We start from the raw sequence: 24,332 nt of genomic DNA, 5'->3' as shown, positions 1-24,332 counted from the left end.
CTGGCTTGAAATAGCCTAAGTACAATCTCAAAAGTTTCATAAAGGTTATGTAAAAGATATTTTCTTAACTTTGCAGAAACATAAGTTTTGCATTTCATGATTATTCAGTCAGAAATATTCTAATCTTCCTGCTAGACAAGTCCCAGGCTGCACAGAAATGCTATGCTGCTGCTGGTGGTACTAATATAACCAGATAACCATAAAATTATGTCAGTAAGCATCCATCCATCCATTATCGTTCACCCGCTTCTTTTTTGGGTCGCGGGGTGCAATGGTGCCCATGTCCATCCATTACTGTGCGGGAAGTGGGGGACACCCTGGACAGGTCGCAAGTCCATCACAGGGACACATAGAGACAAACGAGAAAGAATCATGCACTCCCTCATTCACACCTAGGGACAATTTAGAGTTACCAACCAGCCTAACATGTTTAGTCTGTGGGAGTACTCAGAGAAAACCCATGCATGCATGGAGAGAACATGCAAACTCCACCAAGGGCTCCAAAACTGGGATTTGAACCAGTGACCTTCTCACTGCGAGGCAGCAGCTCTACCAGTTGTGCCACCGTACTGCCTTGTCAGTAAGCATGCGATGTGAAACTAGCAGAGACAGAAACATTAATAAAGTAATGATTTCATTTAATTTTACTTTTTTTCCCCCAATGGCAGCAGATTGTGTTGGTGAAAGAACAAGTACAGTAAACACAAGAGCACTGACCAGAGGAGACTGTGCTGTACAGCAGCTCAGGGCTAAATTTGGCCAAATGGTGGTGTCCATCAGAGGCATGCAGTCATGGAACACACTGCCAGTTTCCACCAGGAACTGCAGCACCTACTCCAGCTTTAAAAACTTTGAAACTTTGGCTGAAAACTAACCAGAGGTGCACTCATGTCTAGATTATTTTGTCTATTTTCTAACGGCTTCATATCTTTATTGTAATTTCATGTGGTGTTATGTGTTATTTAGTGTTTATTTATTTATTTATTTGTTTGTGTTATTCTCTGCTCTTTGTTTTGTGGGACGTTTCTTGTTCTTACCTGCCTTAGGACAACGGATGAAATTTAGCTGTTGTGCTAACTCCGGCATATTTACATTGATGCTTACCGCTGACATGCATTGTCCTAATTTAAATAAATAAATAAATAAATGAAAAAAAATGGTTGTTCCTCATTCATGCTAGCTATTAGCTCATCATTCCAATCAAAATAAAACTTTTTTTTTCTAATTGAAGTTGTTCATAGAGCATCTAGAACAAGTAAGATATTTCAAATATGAAAACCTATCCACAGAACATCATTTTGAAAGACATTAGCTAAAGTATTAAGGGAGCGGTGGTCCAGTCACTTCTCATCTAAGTCTTGTTTCCACAACTCTCTCCCAGATCTTCATTGTGCAACTCATCAACTTACTTCGCCTGTAGTTGCTACAACTCTGTACATCACCCTTGTTCTTAAAAATGGACACCAGCACACTTCTCCTCCATTCCTCAGGCATTTTATCACCCTCGAATATGCCATTAGAAGCATACTGATGTGTCTTTTTTCATACATCTAATACTGACTGCATAATGATTCGTCAGTCTCATTTGGTATTAAATTTAAGAAACAATATATTTATTTTACCAAAGCTTTTTTTATTTTCAGTCTAAACGTCAATTATCATCAAGTTGAAGTGAAAAGAAAACAAATTTCACAAAACCTCAAAAATATGATTTTGTTGTAACTTCCTGTGCAGCATCAAAATATGATCTGAAACGGGAATGTGCCTATTCATTTTGTAAATATATTTTACGTAAACAAAGCCACCATTACATGGTGGGCCAGCACATGTTCACAGAAAGTGACAACATGTAGGAGGATCTCTGGATTTATACTGTGCATACATATTCAAAACACCAATGTGAGCCTGTAGTTTAGACGTTTACATACCGGCACTCCTTTTCTGTTTTCATGGAGCTGTCAGTGCAGAAGAAGAACTTCCCCTTAAAGAGCTGGACGGCAATGACAGCGAAGATGAACATGAAGAGCTGATACACAATGAGGATGTTGAAGACGTTCTTTAGCGACGTGACAACACAGTCAAAAACCGCCTGTAAAGGAGAAAGACGAGAGGGAGGCTAATAAAAATCTGTCAAATGCACCAAAACTCAAGCTAACGTGTAAACATTTTCCACCAGACCTTAAGTTTAGGAAGTCTCTTGATGGTTTTAAGCGGCCGCAGAACTCTCAGAACTCGGAGGGACTTTATCGTCTTGATGTCTCTGCCTTTGGTGTTCCTGTTGATGTTGAAATGAAGTGCTAAGCAATAAAGTTGTACTCTCAACTAAAACACATAGACGTGGAATAAAAAGGGAAACATGGTGAGAGGAAAATGTCAAAATAACACATGGAAACAGAAAAAATAAACCCAGAACTTCACCTAAAGAGAGTTTTGTTTGAAGTAGTAACTTTTTCTTTTTAGTTTAAGAATTGTTCTACCTTTAAATTAGGCATTTATGTAAAAAAAAAACAAAATAAAAAAACAACAACAACTTAATAAATATTTATGATTTGCATTGTCATTCTTTCTTTTATACCTTAAATTATTTGTATAGTGTTGTTTTATTCCCCTCCACATTATAACATTATGTGGTCATTTATTTATGTTTCTACTCTAAATACATACAATTATGTCCAGATAATGATAAATAAATAAATACATAAACAAATAAATAAAATGAAGAAACAATAAGAAAAAACCCACTATAAATTTAAAGCCTAGAATTCCTTAAAGAAATGCATGTTGCCTGCTGCCTTTGATGCCCCAGACTTTAAAATATTACAAGAATTATGATGAGAAATTATAGTTGCTTTAGTCAATCTTTGCAAATGGCACCATCTGTACTCTTGTGCAAAATTCTAGGATCTTGTGAGAAATGAAAATGGTAATACAACACCAAACAGCTTATTGTCTTAGTTAAAACCATTTTATGTTGACTAGATTCAAATAGCTGTAGCGGCCATCTTAAATTGGGATGACTAAAAGTTAATGTCATCAGTTCGTCACATTACTGAGCCGTAGTATCGCTGCTTACTTTTTCACGTCTGCTGTTTTGCCTCAGTTATTACTTTGCTCTGCTGCACAATGGTGCACCAGGGTTGGCTTGGCTTCAACCCCTGCACCACCTCTGTCCATCGGAAGTCACACCAAGATGGCCAGAAGGTTTCTAAGTCTTGGACTTAGGTGTCTTGTGAAAGACTCTAGTTGTATTTATAAACCAAATAATTACTTTCTGAGATTTTCATCAAAATCTGTCCAGTGGCTATGAGATATTTTGCTGACAGACAGGGTTGACACTAACAGAATTAATGGTTTAAAGCAAATCTGTGGCACAATGTGCAAATACGTTATGCTCAGTCACAAGTACATCAAATTTCAGCTCAGTTTTTGGAAAAATTGTTGATTTACACCCTTTTTATTTTTTACCATGTTTACCAAGGTCATTTGGCTGTGGCAGCCATCTTAAATCAGTTTACTCCAAAGTCATAGGTACACATCAATGATTACTTTCTGGGAATTTCATAAAATTCCATCCTTGCCTTTATGACATAATGGTAAAGACAAGCGAACACACACAAACTGGGGCAAATACAATACCACATTTTATCTTCGGTGGCAGCCGATAACAAAACAGATGAATTTAAGCAAAATACATGAAGAGTTAATGGAAAAGACGTTCACATTTAGAATTTTTGTTTTACCCCAGCACATTCCTGGTAGCCCCCAACAGTGACAACATCCACAGGAACAACATAGAAAAAAAACGAAGGATTAAAAAGGTTACATCACATCCATATTAACAACATAGAAATTAACGTACAGTTAAACTCCTCTAACAGTACAACGAGTCGGACAAGAGTAATTATCAGGTTTTCCATCACATGCAAGCCATGAAGACACATCAAATAAAAATCTCCACAGCTCTTGTTGAAGCCCTGAGGTGAAAGAAAAAGAAAGTTACGTTTCACAGGATCCTGCGACTCTGTACAGTTTGGCTCTGAGAAACGGTCGTTTGTTGCAGTAAGGTATTAACTGCAGTGAGTCAGCTGTTAGTCATGGGCAGGCTGAACTGTACGTGACTCACGTCAGAGCAAAGGCGATCAGTGCTCCCACCACAACAATGAAGTCCAAGAGGTTCCACATGTCTCGGAAATAAGAGCCATCGTGCAGAATGAGGCCCTGGTCTATCATCTGAAGGACAAACACACAAGTGGAAGCATTTTAACGATCGAAGGGACTTGCAGTAAATTTTGAGAAAAGTCAATAAACGAAAAAGATCCATTTTTTGAAACCCACCTTTATAATCATTTCAAAGGTGAACACTCCAGTGAACACATAATCAAAATAACGCAGCACCTAAACAAAGAAAACATACCATTTTATCATTTAGTATCTTTGTCACAGTCATGTGTCAGTGATAATTAACATAATATACTCGAAATGATTCCAACATCTTAATGCCTCAGGACAAGGCTTTACAATTTGAACCTACCCATTTATGAGTAATGCTAAATCATGACTAGAATAAACTAAATGACAGACGATACATCATATGCGAGTTCCCCTTTATCCAATTGTGGATGCGTTTTCTACTACGTGAAACTTTATAAGTCTAGAGGTGCTTAAAAAACAACTCCAAGTCACAGCACTTTGTTAACTTTTTTTCACATTTCAACTTTCATTTCAAACAAAAGTGTACTTTTCAGCCGGGCAGCCAAAATTATGATAAGTGTGACTGTCAGCTAGTTGAAATGTTCATAAGCTACAATTCTGGACAGATGTGGAAACAAAAACCTACTTCTGCTTGGCTCTGTTTTCTTGGATCACATCACTCATCAAATATGTTTTTTGGTAGTGCAACAAGCTCTGCGGCTCTTTAAAGTGATGCCCCTGTAATGTGCTACATGTCTATTAAATTGCATGACTCATGGGACCAATTTTAAAGAGGAAAAATCAACAACAACGCTGCAAACTGCTTACCATCAGTAAAAGTTTACCTGAGCTAGCCTTGATGACATCATCGGATTATTGTTTCAAACATGAATAACCAGAGCCACTTTCTGATCTGTTCACTGTGCTGAACTCAATTTTATGTGTAAAAGTGACAACGCTCCTTTAATCTGCTGCAGTAAATTAAGGCCAAGTTAATTAGATCACCTCTGTTCAAACAGGAAGTGATGATAATAAAAATATTTTTTAATTAGAGAAATGATCAGAAGCAGCTTGAAGTAATGAAGTAGAATATTGAAATTGCCTCTTTTTGTTGATTTCATTCACTTCTTTTTTTTTTTTTTTTTTGCTTGCTCTTAGAGAAAGCAGATGCTTCCTCCTCCACTCCATCCCTGCTTGCTCTTTGTCTTGTGAACCTTTTTCAGAGCCCCTTTTTGCATACCTTCCGAACTGTAAACTATGGATTTGTTCAGCTGGTCTCTCAACGCAATTGATCAAATTTTCTCAACAAGAAGACAGGGTGAAGAAGAGCCCTCTTACCTCAGAAACATAATTGGATTTATAACTGGATTCTGCTTTTTGGAGTTGGTGGAACTCTGGATTGTCGACAAATTCGTAAATGTCATCAGCTGTTTTTAAGCTGTCTGGAATGTGTGTGCCAGGCTTGGCAACACTCAGGCTCTGTGCGAACTATCTGTGGACCTGTATCAGAGCTGAGCCGGTAGGACTGTGGAACTTTGTGGCAATGTTCACAGACGGTTGGAAGAAATAGATCTTGGAGAAGTTGTAAACCTGACTTCAGTGTAAGCATTCACAATTTGGCTGTTTGGAGTCGTAATGAGATGTACTAGCGAGTCTGTAAAAGGCAGACATGGAAATTAAAGAGCTCGGCCTGACCCAAAACAATGTTGAAATCTGAATCTGGTTATGGCCTTGAAAGGCTGACTCTCTCAATTTCTCCTTGGATGTTATGAAAACAAGACACTCTGCTCCCCTCCTCACCCACTCCCCTCCCCAAGGACATGGAACAGTGTCAGAGTTCAACCGAGCTGGCTGATAAACAAACACCTCTTATCAGGACTATGGCTCTGGGCTCTGGACTGTGCTGTGCTACGACTTCCCCTCAAACTCATGCCTTTGCCGGCCTTCCTCCTTGCCTCCCATGTTGCAGCAACCTAGGAGATGTGAAGGCGCCAAAGGGCTGCGTTGCTCACCAGGTGGCCGTGCTGGAACCCCCACCCCCCTACCCACTCTACACGCATATGCATTATGTCTATTTATGTGCTTTTTATGTTGTGCTGAGGGCAGCATGGTGACGCAACTGGTAGAGCTGCTGCCTCTCAGCGCGCAGATCCCCGGTTCAAATCGCAGTCCGGGGGCCTTTCTGGGTGGAGTTTGCATGTTCTCTTTGTGCATGTGTGGGTTTTCTCCGTGTACTCCGGTTTCCTCCCACAGACCAAAAACATGCATGTTAGGCTGACTGGTAACTCTAAATTCTCCCTAGGTGTGAGTGAGAGAGTGAATGTTTGTTTGTTTCCATGTGTCCCTGTGATGGACTTGCGACCTGTCCAGGGTGTACCCCGCCCCTCGCACAGTGATTGCCGGACATGGGCACCGGTGACCCCCGTGACCCCAAATGGAAGAAGCGGGTAAAAGATAATGGATGGATGGATGAATGTTGCGCTGAGGTATTTTTTTTGCAACTCTTATACTGTGTCCCATAGGACACAGCACAAGATTTGATTGTTTTTTTTAACACCTATCCTCCCCCTCATGTTTCTTTTTCCTTATCTGGAAATAAGGCCGCGCCTCCTGAGGTGGCAGCCTCTATCACCTCCGTCTCCCCATGTCAGTTGTTGTTTATACTGTTTATGTTGTTCTCTTGGACAGGCTGTACTGAAAATGCAATTTTGCTGTGCTTCAGTGCAATGACAATAAAGCTGATTCTAATTCTGATTCTGATAATGTGTTATTTCTTCTTCTGCATCACTCACAGATTATTCCAAGTGCACTAATACATGCTAATCTGCTCACTCTTGACACCCTCTACAAAACTGTTAAAAGGGAAAAGTTGTGAGAAATACAAACTGCACAGCGATTTGCAGGCAGAGCTGTTGATTCTCACCTTGTCCGTGCATGAAGCCAAATGTGTCATGACACATTGTTGTTGATAGTGTTGTGTCAACTAGAGACCAAACCTGACAGCCGCACTGAGCTAAAACTTCATTTTACGACGAGCAGGTTGTATGGAGGACGGAATGTGACAATAATAAATAAATAAATAAATCATGAAATAAGTAATTTAATTGTGTATTTAATGATTTAATTGTGTATTTAATATTCAATTGTGTATTTAATGGTTTAATGATGTATTTAATAATTAAATGATACATTTCATTATTATGGGCAGCACGGTGGCGCAACTGGTGGAGCTGCTGCCTCTCAGCGAACAGGTCCCTGGTTCAAACCCCGGTCCAGGGGCCTTTCTGGGTGGAGTTTGCATGTTCTCTCCGTGCATGCGTGGGTTTTCTCCGGGTACTCCGGTTTCCTCCCACAGACCAAACACATGCATGTTAGGCTGCTTGGTAACTCTAAATTGTCCCTAGGTGTGAGTGAGAGTGCATGGTTGTTTGTCTCTATGTGGCCCTGTGATGGACTTGCGACCTGTCCAGGGTGTACCCCGCCCCTCGCACAGTGATTGCTGGACATGGGCACCAGCGGCCCCCGTGACCCAAAAATGGAATAAACGGGTAAAGATAATGGATGGATGGATTTCATTATTATGTATTTATTTATTTAATTTTGTCACATTCCGTCCTCCACAGTTTTGAGGTTTTAATCATTGATTAAAAGGTTTGCTTCACAAATCATCCACCCAGCTTCAGTCATAAAAAAACTCAGCTAAGGTAAAAGTTTTTTGGTCTTTTGACCAGTCTGTTTATTTTAGCATCCATTTTATTTTATTTTATAAATTCATGCCTTTACATGTATTGCACATGTAGTAATTAAAATTGTTTACAGTGTGTGAAAGGTGTTAAAGTTTTCACTCATCATTATAAGTTTTCCCCACTCTTGGCCCTTGAGCAAGGCCCTTAACCTCCTCCATCTTAAGCTCCGGGCACCGTAGATGTCGTTCTGTTATTCAGTATTAGTTCCAGGGAGCTGTAGTTTGACCTCACCTTGTTTCTGTCTGAGTTTGTGCACACTGGGTCCTCAGCTGCCAGTGCAATGCTGCTCGCCACGATCACAAGCAGGATGGTCATCTCGAAATAACGGAGAGTGACCACATAGTGACAAATCCTCCTGATACTGGGGTGCAACAAAAGAGTGTTAAACCAGAAGTAAGAAAAACCTGATTAGCATCTAATGTGTGACTTTGTGGATTGTGTGTAACATCTTACGGGTTGGAGGCTTTGAAGATGAACATGCTGTCAGGAGCTTCGGGTTTAGGAGGCACTGGAGGTTCCTCCTCCTCCGTCTCCTCTTCTTCCTCTTTCTGATCAGACTGGTACGCCTCCAACTCTTTACTGTTCACTACAACACAGACAGAGAGAGGAACGTTTTCAGCTCTAAGTGGACAGCTATGACAAAGAACAGCATGAGTCACCACCACTTTCTGCAAAAAAATAAAAAAATAGAAACTCTTATGATATTAGAATTCACCTGCACACGGTGGTACAGTGATACTGACACTGAATGTCATGATGTTTAAGTGCAGTGAAAAGGTTCTACCTGTCACCGGGGTGAGCTCCAGCAGTGGTTGTGCTGACATTTCGATGGCCACGCTGCCTTCCACCTTGGACTTGTTATCACGTTTGACGGAGATCTTGCGTTTCTCGGACTCGATGGTACTCACAATGAACTCTGTTGCCTCGACAGCAGGCTCCACTGGGATGTTTTGGCTCAAGGGTTCATAATGATCTGAGCTGCTTCCCTCCATCTTCTCTGACCAGGTACAGTGTGGCAGCTGCTCGCACTGCGGAGGATCAGGATTGTCCCCGCTGGGAGCAGAATCTCTGTAACAAACAAACAAAACAAAAAGAAAACTTAAAAAAAATAAAATAAAAGGAACAATACAATCGAGATTGATCATAATTGTAACATGTTCTTGCAGTGAATTTCACTGGAAATTTGACTTTTGAGACACCAGAAAACATTTTTTCTGTATGTCAGGTTCTGTTTTGTTAGTTTGCACATTTTTTTTTCTGACTTACGATTAGGTTTATTCAGGTTTTGTGATTCTTGTGTTTTATTCTGTTCCTTGTGCTTTTCATTGTGAGTTTTGTGTACTCCTTGTGCCATTACTCACATCTCTCCAGTTAGATTCAGCTCCTCTGTCTTACACCTGTTCCTTGTTCTTCATTAGACACAGCTGCAGCCACTTCGCTCATTAGCTCCAAGCCTTTTTATCCCTGCAGTTTTTACTCCTTGGCTCCTCATGCCACTTCTCTTATGCGCCTGTGTTCCTTCATTTCTCCTTATGCTTATTTCCAGAGCTTTTGTAAGTTTGCTGCCACATACTGTAAGTCCATTATTTTGTTTTAATAAAAATGTTATTAATTGTCCATCTGCATTCTGGCTCCAAACTTTCTGCTAAATTGTGACAGTATGACAGTCAAACTTTGCAAAGCTAATAAAGCCATGTTATTAATTATTAGGTATATTAACATATAAAGATAAAAGGACAGTTCAAAAGTAAAAACTGAGAACATAACCCATGAGCACAAGCGTTTTTATGTTATAAATATCAATAATTAGCTCACTTTTAGAAAAAAAAAAATCTAGTGCAAAAATTGAAATCCCATTGAAGTGAATAGAAAACCAGATTTATAATCTAATCTAGTAACATTTCCTAATATAACAACACTGATTTTTTTAATTAAATGTTTTACCTTGCATCACATTTCAAGCTTTCACAGTTCATGTGCAATAAAAAAATCCAACAAAGTCCAGTCAGGTCATCTGGATGATTTATTTTTTGTTGAGGCATTTTGTCCTTCATCCAAAGGACTTCATCAGTCCAAGGAGCCACAAACAAACTGGGATTCACAAGCAGCAAACTCACTTAAAGTGGACCAACCAGATTGGTGGTGATAAGATGGTTTCTGGGGCCCACCCTCTCCCTGTCGACTCCTCTGAGGTAGCCATAGCCAAAATGGTTCAAAACTGAGTTTGTTTGTGACTCCTCGGACTGATGAAGTCCTTTGGATGAAGGATGAAATGTCTCAACAACAAAACTGAACTTTGTTGAGTTTATCAAGCTTGTTTAATATTTATTTTGGGAAAAATATTACGTCCCACTAAGTTTAGGCTTAAACCTGTAAAATAAACCAGTCTCACAGGATAATAGGATAATCAAAGTGAGCTTTGAATTGTTTTTTATCTCAATGTCCTCTCTTTTGGTATAGTTTTGTTCCTAAATGACCACGAAAATCTGTCTTTTGTTTTTACTTATCAGATGCAAAAAAGTAAATTATTTCCTTCTTTTATGTGTTCAGATACATTTTCTTACTCATTATGAACAGGTTGAGGGACTGATGACAGACTGCAGCATGTTTTGTGGTCTGCTCTGATTTATTGTGTACAGTAAATGATCAGAAACAGCAGACTGTAAAGCAGCTGCTTATTCTTTGGCAGGTTGCTGTTTAAGCCAGTACAAAAATAATGAAAACATGTTTTATTGTGATGTAGCTCATGGGACGAGATCACAACAAGAGATTTACCTTTTATAGTCTTCTCCAATGTCTGCATATGGGTTGACGATGCACGTTCCACCATCCTCCTCCTCGGGTTGTGTAACGTTCTGTTCTTCTGCTTTCTCACTTTCTTCTTTGTCCTCCTTCTCCTCCCTTTCATCAATGATCTTCCTCTCTTGGCTGAGTGACCGCCTGACATGCAGCACCTCATGTGGCGACTGTGTGCAGTCCAGACTCTTCGCTTCAATGCGGGCCTCACGGTGACGGTGGCGCCTGTGCCGGGCCCCTTCATCTGGCCCCTGACTGGACCTGAACTTTCGAGCCAATCTATGTCTGCCGCCCCCTGCGGTACGGTGGTTCGCTCCTGCTGGTTTCTCCTCGCTCAAGTTGACAAGAGGCTCAGCCGTCGGGGGTTCGGGTAGGGGCATCCCAACCAGCATGGGTGACTCAGGCAAGTGAGCTGGACTGGCCTCTGGAGTAAGAGCAGGGGGGTGGTGGGGGATGGTTGGAGTTTCAGCTGTGTCCTCTGTTGGGTTGCCAAACAGCTCCTCTCTGCTCGCCATCTGACGGCGTTTTCGTAGCTGGTTGGCCCTCTGCTCCCATACAGACATGTTAACTTTCCTCCTCCGCTCGCGACGGTTTGCAAAAGGTTTGGAGCTACTCGGGGGCTGCTCCTCTGTAGTCACTATTGGACCATCAGGATCATCTGGGAAGGTGGGTCTCCCTCTATGGATGGCCCGTTTCCTGTACAGGTAAGGTCTTCTTCTTCCACTAAAACACCACAGGATAATACACATCAGTGTGGGGCAGTGACAGCTACACATTAAAGGATACGGTGACAAGAAACACAAAGACAAGTGCTCATTTAGCAAACCGGTTAAATAAATAAAATAAAGGTTGCAAGAAAAGGTCAGACCTTTTCTGTGAATTAGTTGATTAGTGACACAAAGAATTCCCATGGAAAAATGTGCAAAACGACATCCAAAAACTAAGAACAAAGACAAATAATAATAATACCTAAAGATAAAGGACAGTTCAAAAGTAAAAGAGGAGAACATACCCCACGAGAACAAAAAGAAAAGTGTGGGATTAAAGTGCAAACGTTGCGTTACATCTACAAATCAATCTCGTAAATTTAGGGAAAATCAAGACAAATTCTGGGACAGAGATGCATTCAGTTATACTTACTGGGGTTCAGACTCTTTTGGTGTCCATGTGACCAATGAGTGATTATTTGAAAACAAGACATTAGTGATTTACAACATACACAGAACTTTTGTTGTGGCACAGAACAAAATCTGACCTGGGAAGCAGAAGGGACAGAAAACGACATTTAATGATCCATTAAAAAACTGATTTTACTGAAGCAGGAACATAGTTTTGAGACACTTAACCATCAGTATTTTTCAAATCCAGGTCCTGAGCTGAGAAGCAACATTTTGTTCAGTGCCACATAAGATCATAACAAGACAACAAGATGGAGCCAGAGAAATTCACATTATACCTGCATATTGCTGCTGCAACACAAGACTTACATTCATATATGCAACAGACAAATGATACATTCAGAGTCCAATTTGCAGACAGTCAGAGTCTATTTTGTAGAAAAAAATTCAAATTTGACAACCTTAAAATTAATATTTTACTGTTTTTTTTTATGTTTTATCTCATTTACACAAAATCCAAATTATTGTATTGCAAACCATAGACATGAGCTATTCTCCATCTATTTAAAACAAACTTCCAGGGATTTAGTTTTTAAGATATAGTTTAAAAAGTCAGAGAGCAGAACAAGCAGTAAACAGAGATGATCATTTAATTTAAACTAATTTGGTTTGTAATAGTTTCACACATACAGTAAGTCATAAACCAGTTAGCTTTTGCCCACTTGGGGGTGTCCCAGTCTCTCTGCTCAGTGTGTCTGACACGCAACAGGACAAAACAAGATTTAACTCAGATTATTAAACTGTAGTAGAGGTTTGAGTGACGCACAAAAAGTCGCTCAGAACTGGTATGTCTCAAAATGGCAAACTCTTTGACTTTGCTGCTACTTCTGCTGGATTAAAGACCCGGAGGACAGAGATGAAGACAACAGGCAGGAAACAGTGCAGCCAGAGTGAGAGCAGACCAAGAACCTAAAGAACAGATGGTCAAAGCACAAATGGGACAGTAAGCTTCATGGTGAAGATGGTGTGGTTTACCACTAGTTAAATGCAGCAGCCAGAAAATTATGTGACAAAATAACGCCCTTTTATTATTACCAGCCCACAAGAAAGATTTTTTTATTTTTGAGTCTGATGAAAACATTTTATCCAAAAACAAATTAAAAGTTGTAACATTTTCATCACTGTGTAATAATTAAATGTATCTTCGAGAGCTGAATAATTTTATTTATCATCTTACAGAGAACGTTATTAAATGTGGCAAACTTCAATAGTTTTATTACTTGTAATATTAAATCAGTCCACATTTAAATATATATGTATTTTATTGTAGCTGTTTGGTGCAAACAGAAAGTTTTTGTTTTATTGAAAATACAATCAATATTAAAGAGTTCATTCGGCTTTTATTTGTACAGGTTAGTCTCACTGAGCCACGAGGACTCGTTTAAAAGAGAGACCTGTTTTAGACAGACAACATATAGACAGCAACAATAAAAGCATATTATAAACAAAAAAATATTTAGGAAGTCTTTGTATCTTGTTCTTTCTGTTTGATTTATTGCACTCCTGCCAGTCACAGTGAGAGGACTGCAGGTTGGAGGATGAATGCTGGAAGATGGCAGGCGACATATAGATTTTATTTAGATTTTACAAAGCACTGCCTGTCAGGAGAACTCAACTCTAAATCTGCAAAACGCTCAATACAAAGAGAAAAAATAAGACATGACTGACCGGGGGAACAAAGATATGGCACAAAACAATAAAAATTAAGAAACACTGATGCAGGAAGGAGTGATGAGGTGAGTTATTGCAGGTGAGACACAAGGGAGAGGTGCAAGCAAGAAAAGTTTAAATGAGGCCATGACTAGACTGCAATTGGAAACCGGTGTAACGGGTCATTTTATACTCCTACGGACCATACCTGGGGTTAAACTAGACTAGGCTAGATTATACCCCTGGTATACTTTGACCTAGGCCAATTTATACTCTGGGGTACAAATTGGCCAGCTTATTCATACCCCTCAGGCCAAAAAATGAGTATATATGTGTATTTAGATTAGAGCTGTCATTTCTAACCTGGGCCCGCGTCCGGCCCGAACCCGAAATTTGGACCAGGCCAAAATAATGTGCTGGATGGGCGGGCCGGGTTGGTGTTGGGCTTTTGGTTGCATCAACGGCCGCGCTCAGCTGATGATCCAATTTGGATCACCAGCCGCGTGCGGTCAAAAGGCCATGCACGGACCAGCCGGTTGAAAGAGGTAAAAAAAAATAAAAATAGTCCAGATAGCTCACTGCCAGTGACCCATAGCTTAACTGGACTCAGCCGCTGCGTCAGCAGACGCACGTGACCGACCACCCAATTTGAATCATCAGCTGCACGTGTCCGCTGGCGGTTAATAACTATAATAAATACAATATTTTAATAACTATAATAATCAGCTGACTCTTGTTAATGAACAAGAAATTTTATATCTTCCTTTCTTTGAAATATGTTTTGAAATCATGTCTAATGGCCATTCTTACAAAAGCAGTAAAAGCTTAATTAAAAAAAAAAAAAATTTTTTTTTTTCCTTTGTTGTTTTTGGGTTCGGGCCTGTAAACACAGTTAATTGGTCTGTTTCGGGTTGAGCTCAGAAAAAATGATTCAGATTTGGGCTGGGCCAGATATTTTAGGCCCGAATGCAACTCTAATTCAGATGGGTATGTTCTGGCATGGAGGGGTATCGTCTGGCCTAGACTATTTTACACCCCCTGGTATAGTCTGACCAAGAACAGTTTACATCTTGGGGCTTTCTCTGATATGGGTCAGACTATACTCAGTTTCAATTGGGCAGGGGTTAATTTTGTCTGCTACATTGCAACTAGAAATAAAACTTAAAGAAACTTCTCAGACAGCACCAGCAAGCATACACGAACAAAACACACAGGGACTGAACAAAGACAACTTGGAATAAACAACAAAACCAGAAGAAATTTGTTAAACGTTTTAAAAACTACGATGACAATTCATCCGTTTACAACCACACTTTATAATTCTGTCTAACACCATGAGACTCCTTCTAAAAGTCCTTTAGATGTTTCACAATTCATTGAAAATGATGGCTTTGCTGAAATAACATCTCAGTCAGTGTCCATGATGGGGAGCAGATATCATTAAAGTGACGATGGTGATTCTCCAGCTATTAGATACAATGTGTTTTCTGTCAAAACAGACAGAGACTGAATTTAGTTGGTGGGCATAGCTGCTATGACACTGCTGCTGTTTGTAATGTTAAATTTATCAGCTTGTTGTTGCTGTCTGCTTTATTTTAAAGCCAAATTGGGTCATGTTCCTCATATTTCAAAAGGAAAGCGGAGCTGACTGGACCAACTGGTTATACCTACATTTAATAAACCTAAAAATTACCACAAATTGAAGTAGGAACAGTTTATCCTTCTTCTAATGCGTTTGCTTCAATGTTCAGATCAAATGAGCCAGATTCACACTGAGCAGAGAAACTGTGTGCCTTCATAGTGACACGTTCGGATATCCCACTGTTCCCAGTGACTTCTGACAAACATCTCCTGCCCTCCTCTTCTCAAGCGAAAGGAAAGCTGCCAGGTCACTGAAAGGAGCAGGGACTCGTCCTTCTCTCATTAAAATAAATAAAAAATAAAACAAAAATCAGCTGTCCAGAATGATTCACAGGTCAAAGCAGTTCCAGAGGGAGTTACAGCCACGCAGATAAATCGTTCCACGCTGTTAATATTCCTAATTTATTTAACTTGCAGCTGCAGAACATAAAGGACTTGTTTTAAAAACTGTTAACAGATGTGCTTACTACTTCTACTCAAAGCAGCTACAATCAGGCAGCTAGTTCAAATATTAATTTTCTTGGCCTATTTATTTGCACGCATTCAGGAAAACTCATAACAACCTCCATATTCCTATTGCTCACATAATTAATATTTCAAGTAGTTATATTAGTTTCACCATTTGCTATGAGAAGAAAAGGGAGTTCAATGAACTGTGACTTTTTTTGTTTGTTTGGTTATTTTCTCAAGAGGTAATTAGTTGTATCTCATTTGCAAACGGTCATTTTGTCAGACGTTAGTCAGGAACTTACTCTGATATCAGGCCGTCTCTTCCTCTCGCATATCTCTGATTGAAAAACTCTTCTTCCTCCTCTTCATCCTGAAAAAAAAGGCACAAATACAATAAAATGCTACTAAAGATTAGAATAAATGAAATGTAAAATAAAAATAATAAATTTCATGCATAAAATGATAGGTTACAAATAAAAACAGTTTCAAACCTTTGTAAGTTCCTGTGCATTGGCCAGATTGTCCACAGCGATGGCCAAGAAGACATTGAGCAGAGTGTCTGTCATAAAGGACATTAAGGACAAATCCACCAACACGCTCAACTAAAACTCTGTCTTCATCTCAGAATAACAAACTGATATTTTAAAAAATACCTTGATTCAAGATCAAAAATTTTCCTCAACTGAGCCAATTAAATATGAATTAATGCAAAGAAAAATTGTTAAATGGGCGTTCACATAAATTTACTTATTTTTCTTGTTTTTTCTGAGTTTAAAAGAGAGAGAACTAATGACTTATCAGTGTATAGTCCATAGGCAAACATCCATTGTAGTGCATAAAGCAAATCTCAATTGTTTATTGATCGGGTGCAGGACTTTAAGCACTTGGGATCCACTGTCCAGGAAAATGGGGAGTGTGGTAAAGAGGTGAAGAAGAAGAGTCCAGGTAGGATGGAGAAAAGTTTCAGGAGTGATTTGTGACAACAGCAGGACAGAGGATGCAGAGGACAGAGTGACATGGAGGAGGATGACTTGCTGTGGAGACACCTGAAGAAGGAAAAGCCGAAAGCAGAAGAAGAAGAATATATTATTTATTGATCTGCTTTCTGATCCTTAGATGAATAACGTTATTGACTGATTTTATATATATATATGAATGTTTCTGTTCAGTGCCCTGAGGTGACTTCTGTTGTGATTTGGTGCTACATAAATAAAGTGAAATGAATTGAATGCTGATATATTCAGTATTATATACTGATAAAGTTTATGATCCTTTTATTACTTTAAGATCACTTGCTTTGGGATCATTGTGAATCAGGCGTCAGTTTACCTCCAGCGACTCCCTCCTCTGTGTCTGTGTCTGCCGTGGTTCCGATAACACAAAGGGGAGGGATGCACCTCCTAATAAATTTATACAAAACAAACCTTTTCTGCTCAGGAAGACACAACCAGATAGCAACCAGGGCAGAGAAAGCATTAGAAGTTCTGTACTTGTAATGTTTTATTTTTGTTGTAGTTATTTGCTTCCTGTATTTTGACTGTTTCTCCATGAAGCTTTGTGTTATTATATTTGATTAAACCTACACCTGATCGTTTGTAAATCAGTTTTTTTGTCTACGACACTATCTAGCCCTCCTATATGCTGAACTACATGTCCAGGGTTTGGATCAACATCTGTTGACATTTACCCAGTAACAGGGAAAGTCTTGCTTATTTCAGTGAAATGTTTAAATCAAGATTCTGTTGCAAAGCTTTAACACTGCCTGCAGACGAACTCATAATCAAGGCAATAGGAGCAAACACTTCACTTGCAGCTGTTTTGTTAAGGTTTCTGAATCTGAACAATATAAGAAAATAAAAATAAAGCGATGCACCAGAAAACATCCTAACTTTCTTTATATTATATTCAAAATGAGCACAGTGTGAGGATTAGTGTGTGTTGCTGTTTGTCTTCCCTGTGTTTTTCCAGCTTCTACACACCAGTCCCCTAATCTAATCACCCCAGGTGTTCTTCACTGTCAATCACAGGTGTTCCTATTTATTCTGTGTCTTGGCGTCTTCTCATTTGTCCATGAATTATCCTTCTTGGTGTCATGTTCTGTTCCTGCTCCTCTCAGTTCCCCTCCCCACGTGTAAGTTTGTGCTGCCAAGTCAGCCCTTTTGTTGTTAATAATAAATATCCTTTATTTATTACTTGAGTTCCCGAGTCCTGTCTGCACCCTGAGTCCAACCTCACGCCCAGATCATGATATACAGTATGCTGTATATAAATCTCAAAGACTCAAGGCAGACATAAATCACTAAAGTTCTGCATGTCCCCAAAACAAATGTTTATTCAAATCCAGCTCCCCGGCTGGCCTTGACAGGCCATCTTATCTCAATTCACATGGAGACCCTGAAAATTAGATGCTCTGCCCCCCTTCCCTCCCACCAAGGAAGTCTGCGGACCTATCAGAGGGACCCAGCTGAATAAACATTGTGTCATCATTTCAGGACTCTTGGATTCTCTCTGGCGCTATCCTGGGTTGACCTCGGCACAAGAATATTTATGGATCTCACCAGAGGGGACTGACTGCTTATACCATTCTTACCAGAACTCTTACAGTGCCTCTGGGGTGTCCTTGGACACGCTCACTGCTCTTGTCGTCTCCCCTCCCTTATGGAATGTCTGTGTCACTAGTGCTTATGTGTGGGGCATTTTTTTTCAATGTCAGGCTAGCTTTTCTCGGCCATGGAATGAGAGTCTGTTAGGGAATTTTTTTTGTCTCCAAATCCTATACATGTCACTTTCATTCCTTTTTGTCTGTCTAAGCAGGTCTCACTTGTAAATGAGTCTTTGAGGCTCAATGTGATTTATCTGTATAAATAAAGGTTGAATGAATGAATAAGCTCATAATTTTCTTTTTAATTGCAATATTTCCAAGTTTTTTCTCTTGAAAATTTTCTGGCACACATTTATTAAATTGCATTCAAAAAGCAAGTATTGCCCTTTATTCCACAGCATTTCTAGAATAAAATTTTACATTAAAACATCAGTCGAATAAGGAATCTAATAGGGTGTACATGACTGTCAATTTCTTTTCCCTCCACTGATACAGCAGTAACAATACAGCAAACTTAAAGCCAAGAGTTCACCTGGTGGGGGCCATGTTGCTACATTTGGCTGATCATGGTCATCTAACCATGCAGGGTTTGCTTGTAATGGAATATTGGAAGGCAGCAACTTTACTGCTTTTACCTGAATACTCTCAGAACTAATGGCATATTGTGGTTATATCAGAGCTCTCTGAGCACTTCTGAGGTCAACAAGGATACAGTTACCAAACAGTGTGAGCACTATGAAGTAGATGGATGACCACATGCCGTACTGAACGCCACCCTGAGAACGAATCCCATTGTACATCACCTCATTCCAGTCCTCACCAGTCAAAATCTGCAGGCAATTAAAGGCACAGAGTAGTTAGAAATAATTATATTGCTCACATTAAAAATACACCGAACAAAAGATGAGCCCCCTGTCTGCCAAGAATGGCGCATTAAAACTGGATGGCAAGATAATAACCAGTATGAGCGCTGATCAAAACAGTCTTTTTCACAGTTGCAGTTGGTTTGAAGCAGATCTGATGCGGGCTTCTTCACGTTTCCCTTGTCTGATATTCATGTGCGCATATGTGTGCTAGGATGTGTGGGATGATCGCGGAGGCAGGGGGTGGAGAGCGATCGAGCAGAGTTGTTTAATCTGCGCCTGGGGTGAGAAATATCCCAGGGTGCAATGTGTCATGGAGAGCAGGCAGTATGAGGGGAATCTGTAGGAGCCAAACCTGAAACACTGTCATGATGGCAGCTGGAAACGTGTCAAAGTTGGTGGGAGTGTAGTCTTCAAAGATGAACCTAAAGGGGAAGGCAGAAAGAGACGGGGGTCAGATATGACCAAGGGAGAATAGGAGGAAAGAGGAGGAGGATGATGCAGAGTTATTTTCAACTGTACGTATCATCTCTTCATCTTCAAAGACACCACTGAGCAAACTTTAGTTCAGTTTGCAGCAAGCAGATGATGGATGATACACATCCAAATATTCAGCTCTGTATGATGGAATTTACTGATACTGGCTGATAATTAAATATGTCAGTACACACCTTCCTCCAAACAGCTGCATCCCGAGTAGAGCAAACACTACCGTGAAGAGGAAGAGGAGGAAAAGCAGGCTGATGATGGACTTCATGGAGCTCATGAGGGAAACAACCAAGTTCCTGAGAGAGGCCCAGTACCTGACAAAAAAGACGACATATACAAAAGATTATTTTCAATCGTTAAGAAAGAAAACTACATAATTTTTATGTTTTTTATAATTTTGTCCAGCTGAACAACTCACTTGGTGATTTTGAAAATCCTTAGAAGTCTTAACGCTCTCAGTACACTGATACCAAACGACATGCCAGGCCTGAAGAAACCCCAAACGACCTCGAAGATGCTGCCAACGATAACCTGGGAAAAAAAAGCATAAACAAGAGTATATCACACATCTCATTGTGACATGCGTGTGTTTATCCTATCTTTTTATGATTCGTTTTTATTATATATTACTTTTGTTGTCAGAATAAGAGGCGATGGATCTCACCCCACAGTCAAAGCAGTTGAAAGATGAATGGAAGTAGAGTCGGAAACCCAGACCGTACATTTTCAAAAACATCTCCGCCAGAAACAGCCCCAAGAAAACAAACTCTGCATAGTCTGTGGATCAGAGAGCGAATCAAAGGCAGTCATGTCAGAAAGCAGGATGATGGAGCCCAAGGCTGCAAAAACAACACATTTATTAAATATGATCAAAAAGCATCATTAGTAAGAACGCACAGAGGAAGACAGTAAGCCAGTCGGGCTGGTCGTGGTGCACGATGGCCACGCAGATGGTGTTGAGAGCCACCAGACTGAGCACCATCAAGTAGAACGTGTCCGTCTTCACCATGCGGCGGATAGAGATGCGCAACATGCGCTCTTTGCGTCGCAGGTAGGCAGCGGGGCCGCGGCGACCACTGCGGAAGTTCATTCTTGATCTTGACATGCCTGAAAGAGAAAGATCAGAGATCAATGAATAAACTGATACCCAGAAAGGCTGAAAATCACACACGTCACTGTTTCGTAAGTGAAATATACAGAATGAAAGAGACAACTGCTCCGCAACTGGTGAGATTCTGTATTGGAACCGTCACCAGTGGGAGCTCTTTGTTGAATTTAATGTGGCCCCAAAAGCACTGTAAGATTTTGCTAATTTAAAATTTTATCCCATTTTCAATTCCACATAAGTTGATTAAAAATACTTAGTAAAACAACTATAAAAGAAACAAAACTAAATTATTTTCTATTTGACCTCAAATAACTATAACAAACAAACTCTGACAGGGTTTTCTTTATCCCTAGCCACATTTAAACAACTGTGATATAAAGATAAACCCTTATCAGAGGAACTTTTGGTATTTCAAAATATTAAACATCAAACCTAACACATCACTGACAGTGTGTGTGATAACATCCCAGTCCAGAAAAGGCATAAAAATGATCAGAACTTACATTTAATACACCAACTAATTAAACAAGTGCATGAAATCCCACCAGAAGTAAAGATGAGCACCTCTTGAGTCTTGAAGGCAGCAGTTTGCATTGACGACATGAGCGCTTCAACATTGTGTACTGGGAAGGATTTTCAACCATTATGATCGCTGTTAGCTAAAAAACAATCATTTTGGTGGACAACTCTGCAATTTCTGTTCAAATTAGATGAAAAATACATTTTAAAAAAGCAACCAGGTTGATGAGAAAATAAAGGTTTCTGAAAATAGTCTTACAGTGGACATAACAACTGTCTTATCAGCAAACAGGTGAGTTGCTGGTAAAACATAGTCCTTATTTACCATTATGTGACCCTATGTTGTTATTCATCCATTCATCCATCCATCCATTATCTTTACCGGATTCTTCCTTTTTAGGTCGCGGGGGTCACTGGTGCCCATTTCCAGCAGTAACTGTGCGAGAGGTGAGATCACCCTGGACAGGTCTCAGTCCATCACAGGGACACATAGAGACAAACGAGACAAACAGCCATTCACTCTCTCACTCACACTTAGGGACAATTTATGACCCTTTTCCACCACAATTACTCACCCCAAACTCTGCTCAGATCAGCCTGGATTTCCACCGCACTTCAGGACCGGTTCTGGAGGCGTGTCCAGAATCCAAAATCCTGCTAATGAACTTTTAATGAACTTTAGTTCACCGAGTGAGAGTTCTGCGATGAGTTAAACTCAAAGCAGTCTGCTCCTCAGATAAATAATGTTAAATTATTATTTTATATATGAAAGTTTCGGTTCAGTGCCCTGAGACGACTTCTGTTGTGACTTGGCGCTATATAAATAAATTTAATTAAATCTGATGAACCAGATCCTACAAAAACATCTATATTTAAAATTCTATATTTTTCTTCATCATTTGACGTATTTGCACCCATTGTCCTACTTTTATTGTTCATTTTAGATATGTGGTTTTGTTTCTTGTATACAGATTTTATTTTAGCTTTGATTTAAAGTGTGATTCTTATTTTGTGATTTGTACATCTTTGGGTTAAAATAAAATTGAACTAAAGGCTGTAGCTCTTCTTTAAACATTATTTGAGGGAAATATTCCTGAGAGATCCTATAATTTTGTCTTTTTATGATTTTTCAGCTGAGTTAATTAACAGATTATTTAATAAAGTCAAAGTGAAAACAGGATTTCATGATAAAGCCGGCACCGTTTATTTATTTTTATTCTTCACTGATGTACATAAAATGTTTTTAAAAAATGTTTCCACCCTCTGTCCCGGTCCTCCTGCCTGCCAGGGCTCGGAATCGGGCCTTTGTGAGCAGGCGAGGCCGGGACTCGAGGTCCGGCCAGCTCGTTTGATCCTCCACGGTGACTCCGCTCCCTCGAATTTTGTCATCGGTCACCAACCACAAAAAAAGCCTGGACTTCAAAATTAAACACAGCGTTGTCATTATTGTTTTTAAAATCTTAAAAATAGATCCAGCTGCTGCTCAGAGTTCAGAGAAATTACAAATGACGGATGGGTGAAAAGTTTCTGAGATCCAGTGACTCCTCCCCCTGACCAATCAGAGTCCTGCGTTCACATTTCTGTCCCGAGTCAGCTCGACTCAGCTCGTACAGTCCCACCAGTGAAGCAGGGACCAAAAAAGTGCAGAATCAGCTAAAAGTACTAGTGGAATAGGGATCTTTCCGTGGAGAGCTGAGTAGAGTTGGGGCTGAGTAATAGTGGTGGAAATGGGGCTTTAGTTACCAATCAGCCTAGCATGCATGTTTTTGGTCTGTGGGAGGAAACCAAAGAAAACCCACACACACCCAGAGAGAACATGTGAACTCGCCCCAGAAAGGTTCCGGGCCGGGATTTGAACCAACAACTTTCTCACTGAGAGGCAACAGCTTTACCAGTTGAGCCACCGTGCTGCTTCAGTTACTCAATGAAAACTAATAAAAGAAAAGTTAAACAGTTCCACCAGAACTTGTTTACCTCTAATCAGTTGTAATAATCTTGGTTGCTCTTAGTCACGTGTGATTCTTTAACAGGCAGTAAATCTAAAAACCCCTTCTGCTCAACACATAGAGCTTAGTTTAAAGGTAGAGTGTATTTAATTAGACTGAAATAGTTTTTCACCTACTTGCGGTGGACGTGTCTGTAAACTTGTCGCTCCCTGGTGCTCCTCTCCGTGCACCAGTCTTCTTGCTCGCTCTCTTCAACACTATAAGAAATGTTCACAAAATCTCTAGCCTGTCAAAAATCTAAAGTTTAATGAATAGGAAATAACTTTGTAACAGAAAAACGAACAAAGAACTCCTGGCATATTAAGGTAAACAAAAAGTGAGGGTGATTGTTGTGTCCACATCATTACAGTCAATGAGTCTATACTGCACAAAAGAATGAAAGCATGGCTATCTAAACACTACCTCATGAACAAAATGTAAAGTTGTCCTTATATCAAAGGTTTATTTTTAGTTTTGCACTGTTCGGTGAAATGTGTTTTATTTTTATATAAATGAAATGGATTGTATTAACCCTGGCCATTTACCAAAACGTATACAGTAGTCCTTCGCTACTTCGCACTTCAACTTTTGCGGACTCGCTCTATCACGGTTTGTGGATGTATAGTATTGTACATAATATTTTCCAAAAAAATAAAAATGTATCACCATTTTTGTTTTCTTTCATTAAGCATATACTGTTTTGCCAATCTAATGGACTGGCTGGGAAGTCGCAAATAATTGTGACGTTGAACTTGTCCTTCAAGTTGTATCCTCACTGCTGAGTAGCTGGGCTGCAGCTGATCTGGACTCAGTGTGACCCGGATCCTGGGAGCTGCAGGCAACAGACCACTGCAGGCTTCAGCCTGGTTCTGGACATTTTTTCATCTATCGGGTTGGACGGAAACGAGCTGCTGTTCTGCAGAGCCCTTGTAAGTAAAAATTAGTATCTACATATACAGTACTGTACATATGTTGTTAAAATGACGTAGGTTTAAGAGTTTAGAATATTGCAAGAGTGTGGGAAGGGTTTTTAAAGCCTTAATATATACTGTAAATAAACTACTACTACTACTACTACTACTACTACTACTACTACTACTACTACTACTACTAC

The 24,332-nt window shown here is 39.8% G+C and overlaps 1 protein-coding gene across 1 annotated transcript in view; it reads right to left on the bottom strand.

Moving 5' to 3' along the window:
* cacna1eb (calcium channel, voltage-dependent, R type, alpha 1E subunit b) overlaps positions 1-24,332 on the bottom strand; it is a 78,291-nt gene that overhangs the window by 17,372 nt on the left and 36,587 nt on the right. Inside the window, exons 11-28 of the mRNA XM_037682180.1 lie at positions 23,356-23,436; positions 20,504-20,713; positions 20,271-20,383; positions 20,025-20,137; positions 19,789-19,920; positions 19,473-19,542; positions 18,967-19,084; positions 16,144-16,211; positions 15,955-16,022; positions 10,713-11,456; positions 8,722-9,005; positions 8,391-8,523; positions 8,169-8,298; positions 4,336-4,395; positions 4,124-4,230; positions 3,741-3,752; positions 2,179-2,275; positions 1,929-2,089 (exon numbers count right to left, since the gene is read on the bottom strand). Of these exons, the coding sequence (XP_037538108.1) occupies positions 1,929-2,089; positions 2,179-2,275; positions 3,741-3,752; positions 4,124-4,230; positions 4,336-4,395; positions 8,169-8,298; positions 8,391-8,523; positions 8,722-9,005; positions 10,713-11,456; positions 15,955-16,022; positions 16,144-16,211; positions 18,967-19,084; positions 19,473-19,542; positions 19,789-19,920; positions 20,025-20,137; positions 20,271-20,383; positions 20,504-20,713; positions 23,356-23,436 (2,701 nt within the window). The remainder of the gene's footprint in view (positions 1-1,928; positions 2,090-2,178; positions 2,276-3,740; positions 3,753-4,123; positions 4,231-4,335; positions 4,396-8,168; positions 8,299-8,390; positions 8,524-8,721; positions 9,006-10,712; positions 11,457-15,954; positions 16,023-16,143; positions 16,212-18,966; positions 19,085-19,472; positions 19,543-19,788; positions 19,921-20,024; positions 20,138-20,270; positions 20,384-20,503; positions 20,714-23,355; positions 23,437-24,332) is intronic.

The sequence above is a fragment of the Nematolebias whitei genome, chromosome 9 (assembly GCF_014905685.2).
Source record: "Nematolebias whitei isolate Nwh7 chromosome 9, NemWhi1, whole genome shotgun sequence".
In the NCBI taxonomy this organism is placed as follows: Eukaryota; Metazoa; Chordata; class Actinopteri; order Cyprinodontiformes; family Rivulidae; genus Nematolebias; species Nematolebias whitei.
The sequence above is the reverse complement of the archived record's forward strand: the minus strand, read 5'-3'. Positions and strand labels throughout refer to the sequence as shown.